The sequence below is a fragment of the Gossypium raimondii genome, chromosome 3 (assembly GCF_025698545.1).
Source record: "Gossypium raimondii isolate GPD5lz chromosome 3, ASM2569854v1, whole genome shotgun sequence".
NCBI classification, from domain to species: domain Eukaryota; kingdom Viridiplantae; phylum Streptophyta; class Magnoliopsida; order Malvales; family Malvaceae; genus Gossypium; species Gossypium raimondii.
In genome coordinates, this window is record NC_068567.1 from 52,052,391 (window position 1) to 52,074,687 (window position 22,297).

Genomic DNA, 22,297 nt, shown 5'->3' on the forward strand with positions numbered 1-22,297 from the left:
GCAACATTTACACGGAGGAAGAAATTCTAACACTTGGGTGCTTCAATTTCTATATATATAATGCAAGTGGGACGATCTCCTGTACAAATGGAATCTTAATATTCTATATGAACTGCCTACCATTGATTCTATATCTTGCTTGCACTTCCATGAATAACTTGTATCTTCCTGCTACCTAATCCAACGTAGCAGCCGTCGGTCTTAACCTGTAATTTCGACACCAACCATATCCATTTTTTACGTAAATTTCCTATACGACTCAGGGAACAACCTTGAGTAAATAACTTCCTTGAGTCTTACTGCTAAAGCATAGATGCCATAGGCTGGTAAGTGCATCATTCCGACTCCTAAGTACCTGTTCAGTCCGACATAGAAGCCGAGACGGAATCATGGTTAGCAATGTACATGTGTCTGTAGCAAAACAAACATAACAGCAGTAATTTTTACGGAAGATAAAGTGTGTACCATAATGGAGCATAAGCCGGTGTCAAGTCAAGGAATGGATATGGCCACGGAATGTTAGAATAAGCGTGGAGGACCCATTGGAATAAAACATAAATGCAGGTCCATAAGAAAAAATATGCGATTCGAAAAAATGGTAACCGCTGCAAGGAAAAGGTAAAACTTAGCTTCGTAATTGATCGCAAGGCATGAGAAGTAAGATGCCGCTGAGAGTATCGACAAAAGTAAACTCACCAAGCAATTCAAAATTGTGTCACCAAGTAGGAAAACGACATTGACCGAGTGCATACATATAACAAGCATCTGCAGTTGAAAGAGTGGACATAAATCGCAGATATAAAAGAAGAGCAACTCAACTCTCATTACACGAAAAGCTAACTGGCAACAGGTGAAAATTCAGCAAAGTGTTTCCATTTTCTATAGCCTAAGTTGCTTGATGGTAAAACCAACAATTGAGGCACGGTAAATGATAGTTGCGAATAAGTGCAGGAACCAAAAGACATATAACCAAACATTTTTGACAATATTTAAGGTTATATAGTCTCATAAGAGTCTGAGACAGTCAACAACTTTCATTGTGTTCTGTTATAATTTGAGAACACTAAGTAAATGTTGCATGCATGGTTTTTTTTAGGTTTACGGCGCACTGTAATGCTGCATTGCGATAGAGATATTAAGGCAAAATGGTAAACTTCATAATTCAAATGCTCATACTTACCAATTCAAGACCGTATCTGGAAGTTATAAATGGAAAAAGAATGATCCAAAATACTAAATCAGTGAGCACCGCTGCAACCGCAGAAGCCTATTCAAAGACAGCAAATAATAAATCATGCAGTCAATACACCAGAAATTCGCACACATTGGAAACTGATTAGGAGAAAAAAAAAATACCTGATAGATAATTTGAAAGGTATAAATCCATGGACCAGCTATTTTGCGGTCATCAAAATGTTGGGACTCGTTGGACTCAACTGTAGTTTCTCCAGGAGGGGGAGTTATTTCAGTGCCTTGCTCGATATCTGAACTTACATGATCAGGGCTATCACCACGAGCTTGTGCCCAGATTTTTTTACATCCGTATATGGAGATTGCAGATCCAAACTACAATGATAGTAGAGAAGATCGACAAGTTATGAAAGGATATTCTAGCAATCCAAAACTGATGGAACACCGTACTTGGAAACGAACATATAGAAATGATAAAAACGGTACAAGAGGCATACCAGAAAGTATATTGTGACCAAAGTAAATGTCCACCTGTTATAATAAAATACAAACCAAAAATTCAGCAACAATAATAAAGATCAAAGGGAAACTCTTCAATTCAAACTCGACGGAAATAGACAACATAGCTCTGTTATACATGGGTTACAACATGCTCATAATAAGGAAACAATTTCAGACATTTACATGCATGTAAAGTAAAAGAATAGGGTAAGGTGCAGAGATATATGACTCACTGAGTATAAAAGATAAATATGCCAATTCCATCGACAATGACATTAATGACAAGCAATGTTAGAAGTGTGATGAAAGCAAACATTCTAAAAGCAAGCAGCCAAGCAGGGTGAATGCATTTGAAACATGTACTCCAAGCTTCCTCCTCATATATCACCCCTGGAGCTACCTCCTGATTTTCTCTATCCTGATTTCTCGATCTTCTTCGACCTTCGAATTTGCAAATTAAAGTTGTTGCTAGAGCCAAATAGGCTAAGAGGAATAATGAACAAACTAGGAACCTCCAATTCAACCAGTAACTCAACGTGTTGGTTATGGCAGTCATGATAGGCTGCCAAGAATGTGTTGAGGATCCTGTCAAGATAACTGTAATAAAATTAATCCTACTTGCTCCATTGGTTACCATAGTTTCTTTGTTAACATTTCAAATGCAGAATGTTCAAAGGACAATAATGCCTATCTACCCCAAAATCAACTTAACTAAGTACAACATGATATAGTTCAAAAAGGGTAGCTCTTAAATTCAAATAAAAAACTGAAAACCAAACGGCTGAAAGCAATTGAATAATCTTCAGCTGCCAAAAGGATAGTTTCTTAAAAAGGAAAAACACAGAAAATCTTTTTGATATAAAATTCAGGCTAATGTTATAGAATTTTGCAAGGAGCTCTAGGATGGAATACCATAAAATTTTTTTTTTAAATCACAGAACATAAAATTAGATTAGAAAAAAAACAAGATTCCATACTTTAAATGGTTCTTTCCATAAAACTGAGATCATATTAAAAATGGAAAAATAGAAGGTTGACATCAAAGAAAAAAGAAAGATGGGCTTTTAGGCGCTTAAAATTTACCTGTATGGAAGAAATTAGTCAATGAAGCCGGCTGGGGCACAGCGGAGACCCGTTTGGGCAGGTGACCGGTGATATTGGGACTTTCTGATTTCTTTAAATTTCAGACAATGGCAATGGTTATATAATTTATTATTGTTATTTATTATTGAATTAGAGGTTTAATTGACGAGAAACAAAGATTTCATCCGAAAAAACAGACAGTGAATTCGCAACCACAAGAGAAGACAAAGATTTTCTCCAAAATTCTTGGGACTGTTGTCTTCACTTATAATCCAATTATTATATATTATAGAATAATAATTTTTATCATTTATTAAAAAAAGGAAAGATTTTTCAACCTCAACATGCAAAAGCAAACTCGTTACGTGCTACTTAATTTACTGAATAATCTTGTTAAAATAACACTATTAAACAATTGTATAACTAATAACTTTATATTAGTTTACGTTGATGGCGTAGTTACGACCTAAGTGTAATCTTTATTTCTATTTATATGCTAAACAAGTTTATGAAAAGACCAAAACAAATTATTCTACAAAATACAATAATAATAGCAATTTATTATTAAGAATTTCTTTTAAAATAATTTTTATGTCTTGCGCCAAATATTCAACGTATTTATCATAGTATTCAATTGATTAATAGTTTGAAATAGTTCTTAGTTCTATTTAGAATTTGTAAATAAAAAAGGTTTATGATCATGATATAGGTGGTAATCATAAATGTATTATCAATTAGGTTTTTTTTTTAAACGGAGTCTGGATATTTCATACTACAAATTTTTGATAATTCAATCAATATTTTTAGACAAAATAGGGAATTTCTCGATTGGGTGAGAGAAAGGAAAAATCTCATGTGGCCTAATATATTTGACAAGTCGTACTATACATTAGCCCAAACTGCATATACCTTTCCCAAGTTTCGGTAAAGAATTTTGGAAACACCAATAGGCATTAAAGGAAAAAAAATTAAATATTGTATTTCACATTGATTTGAAAGCATAATAATAGTGTTAATAATATTGGCCTACATAGATAGAATAAGGCTAGGCTTTATCCTATCCTAGAATTCTAATACTACAATTTTACCATAAAAGTTTACTAAATCTTTTGATACAATACTTATATTGTAAAATATTTTTATCTAAGTAATAATGTAATGAATTGTGGGTGTCAATTTCGATAAAACTATTAAGTTAAAATTAATTTAATCTTCATAGAATTTAAATTTCCATCATTATAAATTTGATAAGAATTTGGATGACATAACACTCCAACCTTGATTTTGTTATACTAATGTCCCGCCAAACACCACATTGCCTAAAAAGCTCATCTATCTACGGAACTCCCTCGTATCTTATTAAAAGCTCTGTTGAGAATTTTTTTTTAATTTTACAAATTTTATTAATTTATTAGTTTTGTATTTTAAAATATTTAATAAATTTAGCCTCAATATTTATACATTCACATAAATATTGCAATTCAAGTTTATTAAATCATTATCAAATTGGTATACTTTGTAAATTTTAAGAACTTATTTATTATTATATCAATCAAAATTATGTGCAACTCACGAGAAAATATTAACGTCATAATTAATAATCTTTAATTGCTCACTTTGAAATTGATAGAGATTGAATTACTCCAATTTTTCTAAGAAGAATCAATTTGCTTAATTTCAAAATTGAGATGAACTACAAAGATCTTTTCACCAAATTTTACGTATCAAATATTTTTTACCTACATTGTGGATATAGTAAAATTTTAATATTTTGGAATTGAATATTTATTTCAAATATCATTATTTTTCTTAAATATGATTTTATATATGATTTGTTTTTGTAAGTGTGGCAAATTAAAATTGGCTCATCTATAACTAAGCCTTGAATTAAAAAAAAAAACTCTCTAAATTTTTACACTCAATTGAGTCTTAAACTACTAAAATTAATCAAATAAATCCTTTAACTAATATTGACGGTTAATATTATCGTTACTATTTAACAATAATATTGACGAAACCATTAACAAACACCGCGCCAACACTAGTTGCTAACATAACTGTCGTATCAATATCAATTTACTCATATGACAATGCCACATTAGCAAAAAAATAAAAATTTAAAATCATTTTTAAAATGAATATACAATTGTCATTCATTTACCAAGTGTCCAAGTTCATTTAAATCTGGACACCCATTTTATCTAAATATATTCTGAAATTATAAAAGACATTAAAAAATTATAAAAAAATATTAGAAGTTTTCTTCTTTGTCATAAATAAGTAATGAGAAAATGAAACAAAAGCAGCAGCGATGAAAAGAGAGGCCATATGAAGAATTCTACATAGATATGTAAATTTTCTGATTTTCCTGATGAAGGAAAACGTGTAAAAAATAAATATATAGTAGTATTTGGCATATTATGCTTCAAACAGTAAATTTTCGATTTATTGAGATATTTAAGGACTCAAATGGGATATACATTTTAAATCTACAGCTACGCAACACAAGTAGCTTGCCGTTTAGAGACATGTATAATCACACATCTCATTCTACTCAGCCCCTAATGATGAAATTAATTTCAGTAGATATATATATAACTACAGAAATTGCAGCTCAGCAGGCTGACCTTGGCTGATAATCTGCCCTTTTAAACTTCATTTTGATTCCCTTCGAAGCCTTTCTGCTATCTTGTCAACAGGTAATGACCCTAGCGGGATCGATGGATTGACCTCTGCAAATGAGTCGTCATCGTAATCCTCATCATCAATGATGTCATCACTGCTGTAAATATCATTTTCATCCTCACTGTAAGAACCACCTTTGAACTCGGCCGAGGAACTACTGGAAGAACCATCTTCGCTGGACAGGACTAATGCTTCACAGGAATGCTCTATCGCCAGAGACATGCCTTCAAATTCCTCCACCTTTTCCAGAAGAGCATCCGGACCCAAAGCAAGCTCTTCCAATAACAATGCCTTGTTTGACTCGATTGCACGCCTCCAGAGGGATATCATTTTTGGGCTTGATACAACCCTTTGGGCATCAGGTGTACCACTATCATCACTAGATTTGGCTGCAATGCATCAACAAACCTTTAGAACTTGAATATGCATTCATAAAAAATTCAAAACTGCAATACAATGGAACATAACAATCAAGCAAGTTATCCAGGAAATATAGAAGAGGTGGCCCAGCAGATACTGTCCAATACTATTATTCTATTAACCTTCACCACATGGTAAAAGATAACTACGTCTACATCATTTCAAAATTTAAGAAGATAATTGAGGGTAAAGAAAAGGAAAGTAGAGAATGAAGTTTCTAGGAATGCTGCTCTTCCAACATAGAATACGGGCCATTGCAGCTTTCCCAAATATTTGGACTGTAAACTCATACATAATAGGCTTTACCCAGAGAATAAAAAAAAATTGCCTGGTTATCTTGTCAGGCAACATAACTCGAATGCCACTAGAGTCATGCTGCACTGGCTCCTAATGACCAGATAAAACTTCCTTGATTTTAATTGAAAACCATAAATCATATAACAGCTTGGAGTGAGTTGCATAGTATATTCCTTACAAATTGCAGATTCTGTCCATGACACTGTTTGTGATAGGCCTTCCATGTAAACCTAATGACATCTTAATATCTTGATTTTAGGACAAATTTAACCAATAGACTCCCTTGAGAACTTGTAACCTGTCCCTCTTAATTGTCAAAGAAAAACAGTAAAAAAAAGGCACACTAATACTCTCTGTAATGCATACCTGAATTATCTATACCACTTGAAATGTCAGCTTTAACAGGAACTAAAGTTGATGAAGTGTCCCCATACATAGATTTCCAATCCCGTCCTCTCCACATCAAAATTTGTTCATCATCAAAAGATAATAAAACACAAGGAACCAATTCCTGCCAAATAAGAAAGGACAGGCCACAATTATTAGTCAACCCATAAAGAAATTAGTATAATGACCAAAAAACATAACAGATATCATTCTGAACTCATATCTTGTCTGTACACTTCATGTTCTGACAAGCACCAAATATGTTTTTATAATGTTGCATTGGAGTACATTAGTTTCTTGTATTTCATATGCTTTTATATAGGATTGTTTTGGGCATGTTTAAGTGTCTGTCAATAAGTAGGAAGATGTATCAGAGTTGAAGATAACATTAAGAAAAAGTTCTTAATGGCATTCATACGGTTTTGCATAAAAATTATTTAATTCAAACTACTAAGTAAAAATCTAGTCATTTATGAAAATCTAGTCATTTAGTTCATGAAAATATAGTCATTTATCACAAGCTCAGATCTCCTAAAACCAACTCAAGATCCTTTGTTATCTCACATTTTTGCATGAAACAAACGTTACGAATTAATATTCCTTAAAGTTTTTTGTATTCTCCTGGTTTTGGTTGATGAGTCTCAAACAAGTCTTCAAGAATGCCAAAACAATTAGGCATTAAAACAAAGACAAATTGTAAAGCCCATGAAATAGCAAAAGAATGCTACGAACCTTTAGCTTAGCACCTATCTTCTTGTAGTCACTTGGTTGCAACCCTTTGCAGTCAATCTTCACCAAAGGGCACTCTTCAAAAGCATCTCTAACATCTTTCACTAGGGAAGCATACACACCATTTTTTGCTGCAACATGAACAAAAAAGGTTACTACTTCTAAAATAGGCAAAAGCATATAGTAAAATCTCCCTAAAAACCAAGTAACAAAAGCAAACAATTGCCAACAAATGCAAACCATGATCAAGTAATTGTTGCCTTACCTAATGTACATATGGGCAGAAGAGATTTCCCTTTCTTCCGAAACTCATCTGCTTCAGCTTTTGTCAATCCTTCTGGAGCTTCTTGGATAAGTTTTGGATAGACTGGAGTAGCTGGCTTCCAAAGCATCACTGGGTACTGTGGACGAGTACGATAGTTGTAGTTTCGTCCCCGGAAAAGATAAACAACACCACCAACTCGATGAATGATTTTTCCTCCAGTTTTTTCCTGATGTTAAGAATAAACTTGAGAGAGAAGGAAATAAGAGGTTTGTCTATTTTCCTAAGACATGCGACATGTCCATCCAAATGCTAAAGGCAATTTTAATATTACACTTAAAAGCTATGATCGTACACACCTATCTTAACAAACATTGGATGCCAACTTACTTCCAGAAGAACATGGTTTGTTGGAGAGGATACCAACTCTACGATAGGAAACTAACTGGCTAACAGAACATGTTTCTCCTTTTGCAGCACCAATCAATCAAAATAAACTGAATCTACATTCTCAAAGGAGAAAGTGTGCGGAGTGCATCCTCCAAAATCACAGAAAGAGATGTAAATTCAACTTCCAAACCACCTGAATTCTGACATGTGAGTAATGCCGAAGAATATTGGGTTTCTTATTCCATCATTGTTACCAAAATAAAGACGACTATACATATAAACACCCAAAGGCAATGCTACACTGTTAACAAACATAGAAATGGGAAACATGGTTCTGCAGGGTTATGTACAATTCAAATGATTGAAAGCAAAAAAGAGTGTTAAAAGACAATTACTTCAATATGACGACAAACATTATCCATGTCCACGGTGGGAACTCCCTTGCACTTGATTTTGCAAACACGACGTCGTTTCCAATGAGAGTGTATCAAATCCAACATGTTATGCGTCAATCCATCCCTCCCTAAGTCCAAAAAAATACGAATTAATTAAAACACTAAACCCCAAATCAAAAACACCTTCATGAAACGTCTACCATTGTAAACTCACCGAGATTAACCTGACGGTTATAGGATAACAGAGGTTTAACCAGCATCTTAATCTCCCATTTCTTCAACGGCTCTCCTAATATTTCCTCTCGCGTTTTCCCTTCCTTAGGATATTTCCCGAACGGAAAGGGGCCTGGCTTTTCCACATGTTTCACGCCTTTTTTACCTGGGGGAGGAGGGTTAAACGAGTCGAAAAGCGGGATATTCTTCTTTGATTTCTTCAACGGAGCCTTCCCTGTCCATGGCCGCGGCATCGTCGGTGGAGCAAAGGGCAAATAAGCTGGCTCTCGAATAGCTATAGGCTCAGCGCTGGGCGTCTCGGAGTAACTGTACTGGAACTCGAAAGGAGCGCCGGGGAGCTTATAGGAGACGCCGTTTTCGCCGACGATGACGCATCGATCACCGTCGGTTGAGATGACGCCCTTTTGGACGGGCTTGCGGTAATTGGAGCGGCGGTGAGGGATGGAGAGGGCGGGGTTTGAGCGGGGAACGTTAGTTTTGGGATTTCGACTACGGGGAGGAGGATATTTGGGGATAGGGATGGGAGGGGATGGAGGAGGAGTGGATGAAGTGGTGTCGTTTTGGGGTGGATTTGAAGGGAGGGAAGAGAGGAGGTTGAGTCCTGGGAGTGACGCTAAAATTGGCATTGAAAATGTAACGTTGAATTTAAGATTGTTTCAGTTTGGAGTTCAAGAGAACGTAGTGAAGTGGATAATTTCTTCCGCCTCTTCGGTTTGAAGAAGAAGGCGATGAGCGAGCCAGCCAACCAGAAGATTGCACTAGATATTTTTTCCCCGCTGACAAAATGGAAAACGACAGCGTTGTAGTGGCCATCAACAATCGAGAATTCCGCGTTTTGCTTTTCGCAACGCATTGAAAAATGACACATCATAATCTTGGAACAGATTTCAAAACATAAATATTTGCTTCTGTTTGCTAAATAATGAGATGTTATAATTTGAAGTTCATAGATGTTTATAAAAATTTGAACTTACCATTAAATATATGAATTTGAATAATAATTAATGTTATATTTATGTGTTCCATCTTCTACTCGCAAACTTAAGAAAAAAAAACATAATTATTGAAAATTAAGGAGAGGACGAATGTTTTGTGCTCGATAAAATAAAGGTGAATAATAACGCAGAAGTAGTGAAAATGTTTTACTCCAATGATTGGAAATTTTTGGCTCGTACAGGGGTAGTTTTTATATAGAACTCTGATTTTAATGAAAATGACTTCATAAATCAGTGTATGTATATAATATTATAATGTTTCTCGTTTTTTTTCTCCGATGCACTGTCATGGTGTTTATGTTGTATTGCAATAAGAAAACATGCAGAACTAGTTCTACTTAAACCCTTTAACTTGTCCGCCTCCAAAGTTCAAAGTTAAAACCATGGTCCTCGTTACACAAAAAACTGAGAATCATAAACAGGCACTCGCATAACTGAAACGGAACATTGCAGGTAAGCCCTACTTGTTTCCTCAACTGGTCTCTGATTTCTCCAATGCTGCAACAACAAATAAGCAGAGTCAGTGGAAAACTGACACCGAATATATCCAGCACTAAAGATGCAGATAAACATGAGAAACTTAGGAGTCGAAGCAAATCAAGGGCAGGGGAGGGAGGCAGAGAGAGATTACTGTTGTAGTTCAGAAGCTTCTCGATGAGATCGACATGAGTCATAAGCATTCTCCTACAGCAATATCGAACCAAGCCCAATGCATCAAGAGCATCACTGCATGCCAAACAGAAGATAATTTTATTCTCTGCAAATCAAAGGAATACTTTGGTTCATAGATCAACAGTAATAATTAAATAGGATTATAGTTCATATAAACTTGCAACATAAAATTTACCAAATACATGTTCATTGCTTTGATACATTTCCGATAATCTATAACATTGCCAGAGGTTATACTTTTGCACTCAAAGGAACAGTGAAAGCATGCAAAACATGGTTTCCGCAATCAGGAAAACTCCACCATAAGTTCCTAAACTTTCAGAGGACAAAACTCACAAAGACTCTTGAAGTTTCAATGTTTACATTTAGACTTGCATTTTTCGTAATGAGTTGCTTACCGTCATATATTGATGTTCAATTCCGCAAATGGCACTAGTTCAAATAAATCAATGGGGATGCCTAACTTAACCATGTGAATGAGGAAATAATAAGATTTGAATAGGGTCAAAGATAATTAGATAAGATAATTTTAAAGTAAAAATAAAAAAGGCAATTCAAACCCTGTACCCCCATCCCCCACCCTCAATATTGTAATAAAAATAATAATTTTAAAGCTCTTGTCAGACACCCATTAGACACAGGTAAGTTCAAATCCTGTCACTTCCATTCCCCAACCCCAATATTATATAAAAAATAAAAATAAAAAGGCAATTTGGATATAATTTGCATTTAGCTAAAGTATTTCTTGCCTTACAAATATATCCCTCCAACTCCAGAACTTTCACCTTCTCTCTATCAATCAAGCATGCCATATCCTCCCTTGAATTTACATACAATGTTGAATCTCCAAGGACTATTTCAAGCATCTCCGTTTAAGTGACTACAATCTTGCTTCAAAATGTTTCTAATTGTGGATGTTTTGCACCACATATATCACTAAAACAGCCAATCAACCAAAATACAAAACAGAGGAAAAACAAAAAGAATTACCAAAAAAGAGTCTAGTACTAGCAACATTTATGCAAGAAATTGTGGTCATACAGAGCTTCTTTATCACATTTAGCTAGACTTCCAATGCCTTTCAAGGTAGATAGGGCACCATATGCCCATGTTTATTCCAGCCTTATCAGTTGGCATAACCAGGTACAATGTGGAAAACAAAAAAATGCTAAGGTTAACAGTCAAAAGTAAACTTGGAGAAGGGTTTTCAGTTAAAAGCTCAAAGGCTACTCTCTACCACATGAATCTTTTGAGTACAAAAAGTAACTTGTAATTGAGAATTCATGATGAGAGTTTTCACCATTTGTTCGCTATTTTTCCTAGACTGATTTGTATAAGGTGGAAAGTTGGTACTCATACATGCAAAGGCTTTTTGCCTATTTCACCAAAAATATTATCGATTCCATTCAATAGAATGAACTTCAATTGACAGCCTCTTGCCTATTTCACCAAAAATATTATCGATTTCCATTATAAACAAAATGAACATCAATACAAAGCGTGCATCACATTGTACACGGCTGAAGGTTTGAGGAACCAATTCCTGACTACGAAAGCAGGAATGTTTCTGTATTTTGTGGTTAAGGAGATACAGAGTATTCCTAAAACTTCAATCGCCCAAAAAAGATTTTTTTTTTGTTGATACAATGTCTAGACAACCCATAATCCCCCAAACCCCAAAGTGGACCCAAATAAGATTCCTTAAGTGCTCTTAAAAGATATCCATCAATCAAACACACCAGTTTCGGGCGATTTACACTGAAAACAGAATATTCATGGCAACAATGCAGTCACTTAATTGCTTCAGAACTATTAAATAAGAGAGAGATTGATGCAAACCCTTCAGTATAGTCGGCCTGGAGAAGATCAAGGTAGGTGTCCCATTTGTTACCAATAACCTGCAGATACGGAATCCAACTATACAAGTTGAGAAACAGATTCACCAAAGCCCTAAACCCACTTGAGAAGAACGAAAAATACCTTCCCGCATGTGAAGCAACGGACTGGGATTATCATCCTGCTCGGCTAATACGTCTTTTTCTTCTTCTTCTTGGTTTAAAGATTTGCCCTAGCTAGTTCCACCCACTGCTCCCTTTTTCGCTTTGCGCGCTCTCGTCTTCTGCCCTACATGGGTTTAAGTACGGGGGTTTGCAGTTTTCACGAAAATACCCTTGTTCTAAGTTTGACTTGTCCAAAAGTGCCTGATATTATTCAAACTCAAAATGTTCCGTTTAATATTAAAAAAAGAAAGAGTAAGTTTGCCCTTTAATTTTAATTTGTTGACTTAATTTTTTTTTTTTCACCTGGATATTACTTAAACTTATATTTTGTCATTTAGATTGATATTTTTAAACTAACACTGTTAATTTATGTCAACATGGCACTAATAACTAATTTGGTGATGACACGTGATAGTTTTTAATATGTCACAAAGTAGACATATTAAAATATCTTTGAAAATATATAAATTAATAAAAAATATTTTTTCACATAAAATGAACTTGGAAAAATGGGTGTATAGATTCATTTGAATCTAGACACCTATTTTCCCAACTTCATTTCGATGTATTTTTAATAAGTTTATATATTTAAAAAATTATGAAAGAGTTTTAAGTTTTTGTTATCTGTACTATTAATAAAATATTTGATTAAATTGATGTCAAGTGTCAATTGGGCACCAACTCATTAAGGGAATTACAAAATTAAAAATAAATAAAAATATGCATTTGGTGGGATTTTAACCCATGCCAATTACATTAAAAAATTATAAATTTACCACTTAACCAAAACTTTACTTTAATTAATTTATACATTTTAATTTTGTTATGTACACTTTATTTTGATTAATTTATACATTCTAATTTTTGTGTTTTAAAATTGTAATTTCTAATTTTCATTATTTATTATATATTATTTTAAAACATATATTTATATTCTAAATTTGTGTTTTTCACACCCATATATGTGTAATAAGATTTCTAATTATTATTGCTATAAATAGGAGAAAAAAATATACACATGAATATTATCCTAATACCATGGGCTTGTGGGCCTAATGGATTGGCCCAATGGCCATCAAATGGGCTCATCCAAAAAGACAGCAAAATATTAGGACTTGAATTAAACCAATAATTAACCGCCACTTGGTAAAGAATAACACGTTGGTCGCTTGTGAAACACGAAAAAGAAAAGTTGACTGAAGTGATGACTTCCTCACAGAAAAACCACTGTTCTATGCTGTGTCTCCATCCTAATTTAGCTCCACTTCTAATCTTAGGAATTCGGAGAAATCAAAGATGGTGGCAATTGCGTAATACATTCTGCTGTTTGAAGCCGCCGATTAAACCGAGGCTCGTGACACTTTCATTCAAATGAATATTTGTCGCTGAGACAAAACCCTCTTTCTATTACCAGGTAAAAATTTTATGTTCGATTGCTTTCAGCTTCTGCAATTTTTTTTTTGATGATGGAGAGAAAAAAAAACCCATTTCTTGATAATCTATTCTGGGGTTTTCGTGATTGTTTTTGTTATGTTGTTTTTCAAATGGACATGCTTTTGTTAACTCAATCCGGTCTTGGTTTTTGCTTTGTAAGGAAATTTTTGTCTCCTCCTGTTTTTTATTCATATTGTGATAAAGAACAAGAATATTTCTGCTCCTTTCGAACTCCTGGTTTGAATTGAAAATTATTTCAAGTGAACTACCCACCAAAGATTTGATTACTTTCTCTTAAATGGATTTGGATCCAATTATGTCTTTGATTCTGTTTGTCCAAATGTTTAGTGGTTCTTGTTGCATACTTTAGGACTGTATTCATCGTATAATATGTAGTGGTTTTGATTCTATTTTGCTATCTGATTGTGCTGGTTTATTTGCTTGCGCTTGTTATTTCATAATCGTAGGTTGAAATAGACAGGCGTTACTAATAGTGTCCGCCGAAAATTGGGAATTGCATCAGTGTCCAAGACATGGGGTCTCAAGAACCAAAGGCTGTAACTATTAATGTAACCGGATTTAAGAAGTTTCAAGGGATTGCTCATAATCCCACAGAAACTATAGTTAATAACCTGAAGAATTTCGTTGAAAGCAAAGGGTTGCTGCCTGCTGGTGTTACATTAAGGAGTTGCACTGTCCTTGAGACTGTTGGCAGTGGTGCCCTTCCCGTGCTTCTCAAGGTCTTGGAATCAGGCATCTCAGGGATTGACATCAAAAACGAACATGTTATATGGGTCAGTTCCTATTATTCAGCTTTATTCATGTCTTGAAATGTACTCCGTCTTGTAACATGCCCGTTGATCTAATAGACCTCAATTTTATTGTGTCTTTAGCTTCACTTGGGGGTTGATGGCGGAGCACGAAAATTTACCCTCGAACAGCAGGCTGTAAATGAAGCTTCTTTCTTTTGTCCCGATGAACTAGGATGGCAACCAATGGTGGATTATGGATGCTCTTCTTTCAATCTTAACAAATGTTTCTCTGTTACCCTATTAATATCTATATCCTTGTGTTTATTGTTTCCCTTTGATGTCTGCAGCGACAGCCCATTGTTGCCGACGATGGGGGAATCTCCCGGAAACGACAGGTACTTTCTGATCTGTCTGTACATGTTATTTAGAGTTCCTTTTACGAACCATTATATCAAAGAAACCTATGTCGTGCCTACCGTCACCTGGTATTACTTGTTGAGCATCTTTATTTAGTTTCAATTACAGCTGAAATATTTAACACCATTGATGCTTTATCTTTGTTAAATATTAGATATCAGCTGTTCCCTTTCTTCCCTTTTTGGATACTGCGTTTAACATAGTGTATCTTTTGGTTCTTGCAGACGACTTGTTCCATTGAAGCAATCCTCAGGTTCTTAAAGAACAAGGGCTATGCTGCGATGACATCCAACGATGCCGGCCTTTTTATATGCAATTATGTATACTATCAGTCTCTCCGGTTCGCCGAACAGAAGGGTCATAAATCTCTATTTGTTCATGTTCCCCTCTTCTCGACAATCAATGAAGAGACACAGATGCAATTCGTCGCATCTCTCTTGGAGGCCATTGCATCGACCTGCTAAACATTAAACGATTCAAATGATATATGATTATGCTTTATATTTATGCACGTAATTCTCTGATATCACAAACTATAAAAAATGATGGGACTTGTGAGCTTTCCCTTTGCCTCCCCACCACCCTTTCTCTCCACCATTGCTCTTGCTTCACCTTTGTATTTCTTGTGTGAACTGTACTTGTTTAAGTGGGTTTTATGCAATGAAATTAGCTGCATTTGAACCTTGAAAGTTTGGAAAAGTATGACAAGTTATAATGGGCAAGTTGCCATTTTCTTGTTGACTGTGGTTATTGGGTCGGTCGTTTGATGTGAATGTGGTTTTGAGACGTTTACTGCAAGCAAAGCACAAAGCCCTCACTTTTATTTATCACTATCAACCAGATCTTAAGGTAAAGTTGCAATCCAATCCAAATATTGCATTCAAAGTGAAAGATGGAGTTTACGTCATCTCATATCCAAGAATGTCGGTTCAACTTTTCGTGATCTACCATGATAGAAAATTCCAAATCAATTTTTTTTGTTTTTTATCTCGATATATTTACTAGAAAGTCTCAGTATTAATAAAATTTGAAGTAATATTGTTTAAATTGAACTGATCAGTAAAAGAGGAAGAATTAAGAATTGATCAGAGCACCGAGAGCACCGATTCCATTAGAAAAGTTACATCAATATAATCTGATTGAATCAAAGTTAAAAATAAATTAAATTCATACAACAGACCATCAATTACACCATCATAAAAACTTTAATTTGAATATCAAAGTTCACCATCATAAAAACCTTAATTTGAATATCAAGTTCAGTCGGTAAAAAACAGCCCGGCCCGCCGGGATGCATCTTCCATATATTCTTATTTCTGTTGATAGCTACTAAATTGTGTGTAGATGGCAACATGATCAGAATGTTACACGATCAATGAGGCTAAGTGGATTTTTGTCGTTGGTACGTACGTTGCCAATCTTGGCACAATCGAATTACAGGGCCTTTACATCATACTGTAATATAAACCCTGATCTGGGTGTTTACTACAAAAACAAAACAATTAATGAATTAATCAGATCCAGGCGTCTCGACGATGCCCAGAACCTTTTCGATCAAATGTCTATAAGAGATAGCATTACATATAATTTGCTAATTACTGGGCACGGTCGATATGGGAATCCAAAGCAAGCACTGTATATTTATAAGGAAATGGTTTCACAGGAAATCCAAGAAACTGGTCCTACATATTCGTCTGTGATTACTGTTTGTGCGAATGAGGGGTTTTATAGAGAAGGTATTCAAGTTCATTGCAGGGTGATTTCACTTGGGTTTGGATTGAATTTGTTTATTGGGAGCTCACTTGTTAACCTATATCTTCATATGGGACTTGTTGATGTGGCTTGGAAGTTGTTCGATCAATTGCCTGAACGGAATTTAGCCGCATGGAATCTGCTGTTAAACGGGTTTTTGGAGCTTGGAAAAATAGAGGAATTATTTGGGTTGCACGACCAAATGAAATGGGAGGGTGTCAAGCCAAATGGTCTTAGTTTTTGTTATTTAATTCGTGCTTGCTGTAATGCGAGGTTTCTGGACGAAGGAATGCAGCTGCATTGTCATGTGATTAAAGCTGGATGGGTGGAATGCAATGTTTTTGTTGCCAATGCTTTGGTGGACTTTTATTCTGCTTGTGGGAATTTCATTGATGCTAGGAAAGCGTTTTTGTTAATTCCTGTTGAAGATGTGATATCATGGAATTCCATCATTTCTGTATATGTGGAGAATGATTTGTTGTATGATGCTATTGAATTACTTAGTAGGATGCATTTCTGGGATAAAAAGCCTTCAATTCGTTCCTTTGTGGGGCTCTTGAATTTATCCAGTAGAAGAGAGAATATTCTGTTAGGGAGGCAAATTCACTGTTTTATAACAAAAGTAGGGTTTGATTTAGGGAGTGTTCATATTCAGTCAGCGTTAATTGATATGTATGGAAAATGTGGTGAAATTGAAAGCTCTCTGTCTGTATATGGGAGGGCATCTAAGAGAACTTTGGAGTGTTGTAACTCATTAATAACCTCCTTTTTGCACTGTGGTATCACTGGTGACGTGTTTGAGATTTTTGGTTTGATGGTTGATGAAGGAATTAGGATTGATGAGGTTACTCTTTCTACAACACTAAAAGCATTATCACTGTCTACTTGGGCTAGTTTGGACAGCTGCAGACTGTTGCACTGCTGTGCTATAAAATCCGGTTATGAATCTGATGTCGCAGTTTCATGTTCTCTTATTGATTTGTATTCAAGATGTGGGCATTTTGAACTCTCCCGCAAGGTTTTCGAAACCCTTCCTTTACCAAACATCTTCTGCTTTGCATCTATAATCAATGGATATGCCCGAAATGGTATGGGCAATGAAAGTGTCAGCCTGTTGGAAGCAATGATCCAGAAGGGCCTAGTACCTGATAAGGTGACATTCTTATGTGTTTTAAATGGGTGCAACCATGCAGGATTACTTGAAGAAGGAAAGTTTGTGTTTAACTTGATGAAATCTTTTGGCATTTGCCCAGAACGACAACATTTTTCGTGTATGGTAGATCTTTTAGGCCGTGCAGGTCTAGTGTATGAAGCTGAGGAGTTGCTGCAACAGTCACCAGGAGGGGGTGATTCTGTAATGTGGAGCTCATTGCTGCGAAGTTGTGGGGTCCACAAGAATGAAATAGTCGGTAAAAGAGTGGCAAAAGTCTTGATGGAGCTTGGTCAGGATAGTTTTGCCATTTATTTGCAAGTGTCAAATTTTTATTCTGAAGTTGGGGAATTTAAAGCCTCATTACAAATCAGAGAACTTGCTATGGCTAGAAAGGTGATGAGGGAGATTGGTCACAGTTCAATTGAGGTGAAGACTTACAGTTAACATGCTTTTCTTATACTGCTAAAATTTACCTCGCATTGTCATCCAGCTGAGAACTTTGGAACAATGCTTGCTAGTCTGTTCCAGCATTATTTCCATGAAAGTAAAACCTGTTCGTGAAATCTTCATCTTCTGCTTAAATCTTCTAAAGATCTGTTGCTTTAGCTTGAAGCCTTGGCTTGTAACTGGAAAAGGACCCCTTTCCCTCCTGATTCGCTAATTCAAGTTTCTTTTTAAGGTACTGATTGCCCCACAGAATATCCATGCATGCATGCATGGTGCTTTTTTTTTTTCATTTCTCAATTTATAGAATAGGGTTTACTAAATAATATAATATAATACACTTTGTTGATTCATTTATCCACTTCCCTGAGAAATATAGTGAGAGGGATTTTACATAATCCATTAACATTTTGATTGGTGAAATGTTGCCTACTGGTTGAAGAGTAAAGCAAACAACTTAAAAATAAATTTACCCTTGTACTTCAAGTGTGGGCATGTAGAAAATGTAGCACCTTCATCTACTTTTAAGCCAAGCCATATAGCCCACAAAGCTGCTCTTTTCCAAAACTAATCTGCATGTATAAATTAAACCAGTGCCTTATTGGATTTATGCAACTCAATCAATCTTCCAAATAGACAAAAAAGAACAAATCATGGATAAATTGTTCCTAGTTTCCTTCCTCGGTTTGCTGATCACACATGCAGTTGGTGGAAACATGTTATACCACAAATTCAACATACTTGGAGAGCTTGAAGACCTCGACATAGCTGAAGAAGATATGGAACTATTTGAGGACCCATCTTGGATAAGTGAACGCGGTGGCAAGGTTCTTGTAAATGTGGATAGCTTTGGTGCGGTTGGGGATGGAGTTTCTGATGACACCGAGGTATATGCTTGAGAATTTCTTTTGAGTCCCTTGCAAATTACCTTGATGGTTATTTTAAGCAACATTGAAATTACAAGTTTTACTGATAAAGACTGCTAGGCAGTAATTGGCATTCTTGGTTTCTATGGGTGTTTGAGACATGACCCTTCTCAAGGATTAGGCAAATAGTTTTCTCTGAATATCATTTTTTACTAACTTATGCCTTTGATCTGATCTGGGAATTTAAACTTTTTGTGTATTACTATTTGGCCAAATATGTTTTCATTGTCATCAAAATAAGCTAATTTCTAATTTGATAGATTGGCATTTTGGCTTTCTGCAATATTTTATCATAGGCGTTTAGAAAAGCATGGAACACATCGTGCGCTACTTCAAAATCAGTTCTCTTGGTTCCTCCTGGACACCGATATTTAGTTAATGCTACAAGGTTTAAGGGGCCATGTGAAGAGAGGTTGGTTGTTCAGGTAATATCAATATACATCAAATTGAATTTAATGAAATAACATCTCCATTATCTTATATCTATGTTAACAGGTTAAATTATTGCCAATATTGATTCTATGTTGATATCAAATTTAACTTTAGTTGCTGTAGTTTTTTCTATTTGTTATCATATTAATCATTATTGTTATTATTAAGATTGATGGAACAATAGTAGCACCGGATGAACCTAATGACTGGGACCCAAATCTTCCACGAAACTGGCTTGTTTTTTCTAAGCTGGAGGGAGTAGTTTTCCAAGGAAATGGAGTTATTGATGGCTCTGGCAGCAAATGGTGGGCATCTTCTTGCAAAAAGAACAAGTCAAATGTAATTCCTTAGGATTCTCTTTACAAATTCTTTCATGCTCAAGTTACGAATCAAACAAATAGAATATTAACATATTTTTTCTTCTGTTTGCTTTTACTTTGGCAGCCGTGCAGAGGGGCACCAACAGTAAGGACCTTTCTCCACAATTAATAAATCAATTATGCTAAGTGATGCTTCCAATAAGCAGCTTGCCGAAATTGTGCAAGTGAACTATCAAATGGATCTCAAATTAGATTTAACATATGAGTTTGTTGCAGGCACTGACTATTGATTCAAGCTCATCTATTAAGGTAAAGGGTCTTACCATTCAGAACAGCCAACAGATGAATTTCGTCATTTCCAGGTGTGAATCTGTTCGAGTATCTGAAGTACAAGTCTCCTGCCCAGGAGACAGTCCAAACACTGATGGGATCCATATCACTGGGTCAACTAACGTCGTTCTTCAAGACAGCAAAATAGGGACAGGTTCTTAATCCTTGTCTTTTGTCCTTGCATGCACCTGTTTTATTGTGAAAGAATACCTTATAGAAATTATATCACCAACTATTATATATGTGCATACTGACTGGTTAATTATGGTGACCATGCAAATGAAATTCAGGAGATGATTGCATCTCAATTGTTAATGCTTCATCTGGTATCAAGATGAAGAGAATATATTGTGGACCAGGACATGGAGTAAGGTGTGTTATAGACTTCCAGTTAGAGCCTATAAACAGCAGATTGTGTCCTCATCTACTTAGGATACAGTGTAAAGTGATTCTTATATCTTTTACTTCTTTGATTTAATTTGCTTCTTAGTATTGGGAGCCTTGGGAAGGATAACTCGACTGCCATTGTCACAAAGGTGGTCTTGGATACAGCACTCCTCAGGGAGACTACAAATGGTGTCAGGATTAAAACTTGGCAGGTATTTTGATGACATATATATTCTAAACCTAGCAGCATGTATTGATAAGAATATGCATTTAGTCAGTATCAGGAAAGTAGAAAGTAAAAAGACTATAAATGGGCTTCAGTCGCCAATACGTCGATACCTGAAAAAATCAATATTATAGCACACTTAACAATTAGATGCTCTTTCTGAGTAAGATATGAAGCCTGATATTTTCTTCTTTGGGGAGGAAGAGGGAAATGAGTGCTATGGTGGGTTCAATACATGACTTTCTTTTCCCTGAATATGTTAAACACACAATTTGACTTCATTCCCCCCACCCCTTTTCTCTCTCTCTGAAAGTTCTAATACACAATTAGCATGTATGTTCTTGTGGTTCTCTTATAAAGGGTGGTTCCGGTTATGTACGTGGGGTGCGTTTTGAAAATGTAAGGATGGAAGATGTTGCCAACCCCATCATTATCGATCAGTTCTACTGCGATTCGCCGAAAACCTGCCAAAACCAGGTGCATTATCCAAATTCTTGCCTGTCATATCTAAATTTCTCACTGTCTTTAGATCAAATTTGCATCCTGAATCTAGCAGGAGGCACTCAGCCAATGTGAACACTGATCACATGATTCTTGTTCTTGTTTCTTGTTTTCTAGACATCAGCGGTGCAAATAAGCCAGATTATGTACAGAAACATTAGCGGGACAACAAAAAGCAAGGAAGCAATGAAGTTCGCCTGCAGTGATACGACTCCCTGTAGCAATATAGTCCTCAGCAATATAAACTTAGAGAAGAAGGATGGCACCGCAGAGACCTACTGCAACTCTGCTCAAGGCTTTGGCTACGGGATCGTTCATCCGTCAGCGGACTGTCTAAGTTCCAATGACAAAGGCTATATTCTCATTGATCATAAAGAAAATTCTGAGCTTGCTGAACCGACTGGAGATCATATTGTTCACACCGAACTCTAAGCAACCCGTAAGGCATATCAATAACACTGTTATAGTATATCACTATACAAGTAACTTAGATAGAGCAGCAAGAGGCCCGATAGGAGGTTTGAGGCACATGTTAAAATTTTTATGGGAAATTGCGGATGTAATTGATGTTATGCTCAAATTGCATTGAAACTAATCCACACATTAGCAAGGATATGTAAAATGCGGTTTGTATACATTGCAGAATAAACTCAATTTAATAAAATTATGTACTGAAGTTTTAGTTTTATTTTTTTATGACTTGATCCGGCTTTCTGCAACATGACACAATTATATAACAAGAAGGCATATGGAAAAATAATTAAAACATGACATGAAATATGATAAGAAAAATAACACAAACACAATATGAATATATAAATCTCTTAATCTATATATACAAATTACTAACGAATTAATATTTATAAAAGTATAAAATATTAAAATATACAAACATAGCATGAATACATGAATTGTCAATGAAAGATAGAATCCTTTAAAAAAAAAAAAGAAATCTTGTAACTTCTTTTGACTTGTGTTACTT

The 22,297-nt window shown here is 35.3% G+C and overlaps 6 protein-coding genes across 7 annotated transcripts; 3 read left to right on the plus strand and 3 right to left on the minus strand.

The window, feature by feature from the left end:
* Positions 1–237: 237 nt before the first annotated feature.
* LOC105795955 (uncharacterized) lies at positions 238–2,329 on the minus strand. Its single transcript, XM_052628932.1, has 7 exons — positions 1,926–2,329; positions 1,689–1,722; positions 1,357–1,566; positions 1,181–1,267; positions 697–765; positions 466–605; positions 238–355 (listed from the first exon to the last, which is right to left on the minus strand). The coding sequence occupies exons 1-7, from the start codon at positions 2,327–2,329 to the stop codon at positions 238–240; spliced, it is 1,062 nt and encodes a 353-aa protein (XP_052484892.1).
* Positions 2,330–5,104: 2,775 nt separating this feature from the next.
* On the minus strand, positions 5,105–9,409 carry LOC105794641 (CRS2-associated factor 2, chloroplastic). The gene is made up of 6 exons (XM_012623915.2): positions 8,555–9,409; positions 8,341–8,468; positions 7,559–7,784; positions 7,297–7,424; positions 6,544–6,688; positions 5,105–5,849 (listed from the first exon to the last, which is right to left on the minus strand). Exons 1-6 carry the CDS (start codon positions 9,198–9,200, stop codon positions 5,431–5,433), a joined length of 1,692 nt encoding a protein of 563 aa, XP_012479369.1. The 5' UTR covers positions 9,201–9,409; the 3' UTR covers positions 5,105–5,430.
* A 481-nt stretch (positions 9,410–9,890) lies between these two features.
* LOC105794642 (DNA-directed RNA polymerases I, II, and III subunit RPABC5) lies at positions 9,891–12,389 on the minus strand. The gene is made up of 4 exons (XM_012623916.2): positions 12,222–12,389; positions 12,081–12,139; positions 10,201–10,295; positions 9,891–10,067 (listed from the first exon to the last, which is right to left on the minus strand). The coding sequence occupies exons 1-4, from the start codon at positions 12,255–12,257 to the stop codon at positions 10,042–10,044; spliced, it is 216 nt and encodes a 71-aa protein (XP_012479370.1). The 5' UTR covers positions 12,258–12,389; the 3' UTR covers positions 9,891–10,041.
* Positions 12,390–13,456: 1,067 nt separating this feature from the next.
* On the plus strand, positions 13,457–15,533 carry LOC105794645 (uncharacterized). The gene is made up of 5 exons (XM_012623919.2): positions 13,457–13,655; positions 14,143–14,469; positions 14,569–14,673; positions 14,775–14,822; positions 15,069–15,533. The coding sequence occupies exons 2-5, from the start codon at positions 14,209–14,211 to the stop codon at positions 15,306–15,308; spliced, it is 654 nt and encodes a 217-aa protein (XP_012479373.1). The 5' UTR covers positions 13,457–13,655; positions 14,143–14,208; the 3' UTR covers positions 15,309–15,533.
* Positions 15,534–15,689: 156 nt separating this feature from the next.
* Positions 15,690–18,550, plus strand: LOC128031937 (pentatricopeptide repeat-containing protein At3g13880). The gene has a single exon (XM_052628497.1). The coding sequence runs from the start codon at positions 16,220–16,222 to the stop codon at positions 18,191–18,193; it is 1,974 nt and encodes a 657-aa protein (XP_052484457.1). The 5' UTR covers positions 15,690–16,219; the 3' UTR covers positions 18,194–18,550.
* Positions 18,241–22,003, plus strand: LOC105794643 (probable polygalacturonase At1g80170). Of its 2 annotated transcripts, XM_052628498.1 has the most exons (10): positions 18,241–18,428; positions 18,899–19,080; positions 19,416–19,544; positions 19,720–19,890; positions 19,996–20,016; positions 20,148–20,355; positions 20,492–20,573; positions 20,692–20,800; positions 21,175–21,291; positions 21,433–22,003. In XM_052628498.1, the coding sequence occupies exons 2-10, from the start codon at positions 18,910–18,912 to the stop codon at positions 21,745–21,747; spliced, it is 1,323 nt and encodes a 440-aa protein (XP_052484458.1). In that variant the 5' UTR covers positions 18,241–18,428; positions 18,899–18,909; the 3' UTR covers positions 21,748–22,003. The 2 variants fall into 2 exon arrangements, with proteins under 2 accessions (XP_052484458.1, XP_012479372.2); XM_012623918.2 differs by lacking the exon at positions 18,241–18,428 and having other exon boundaries at positions 18,687–19,080.
* Positions 22,004–22,297: the final 294 nt, after the last annotated feature.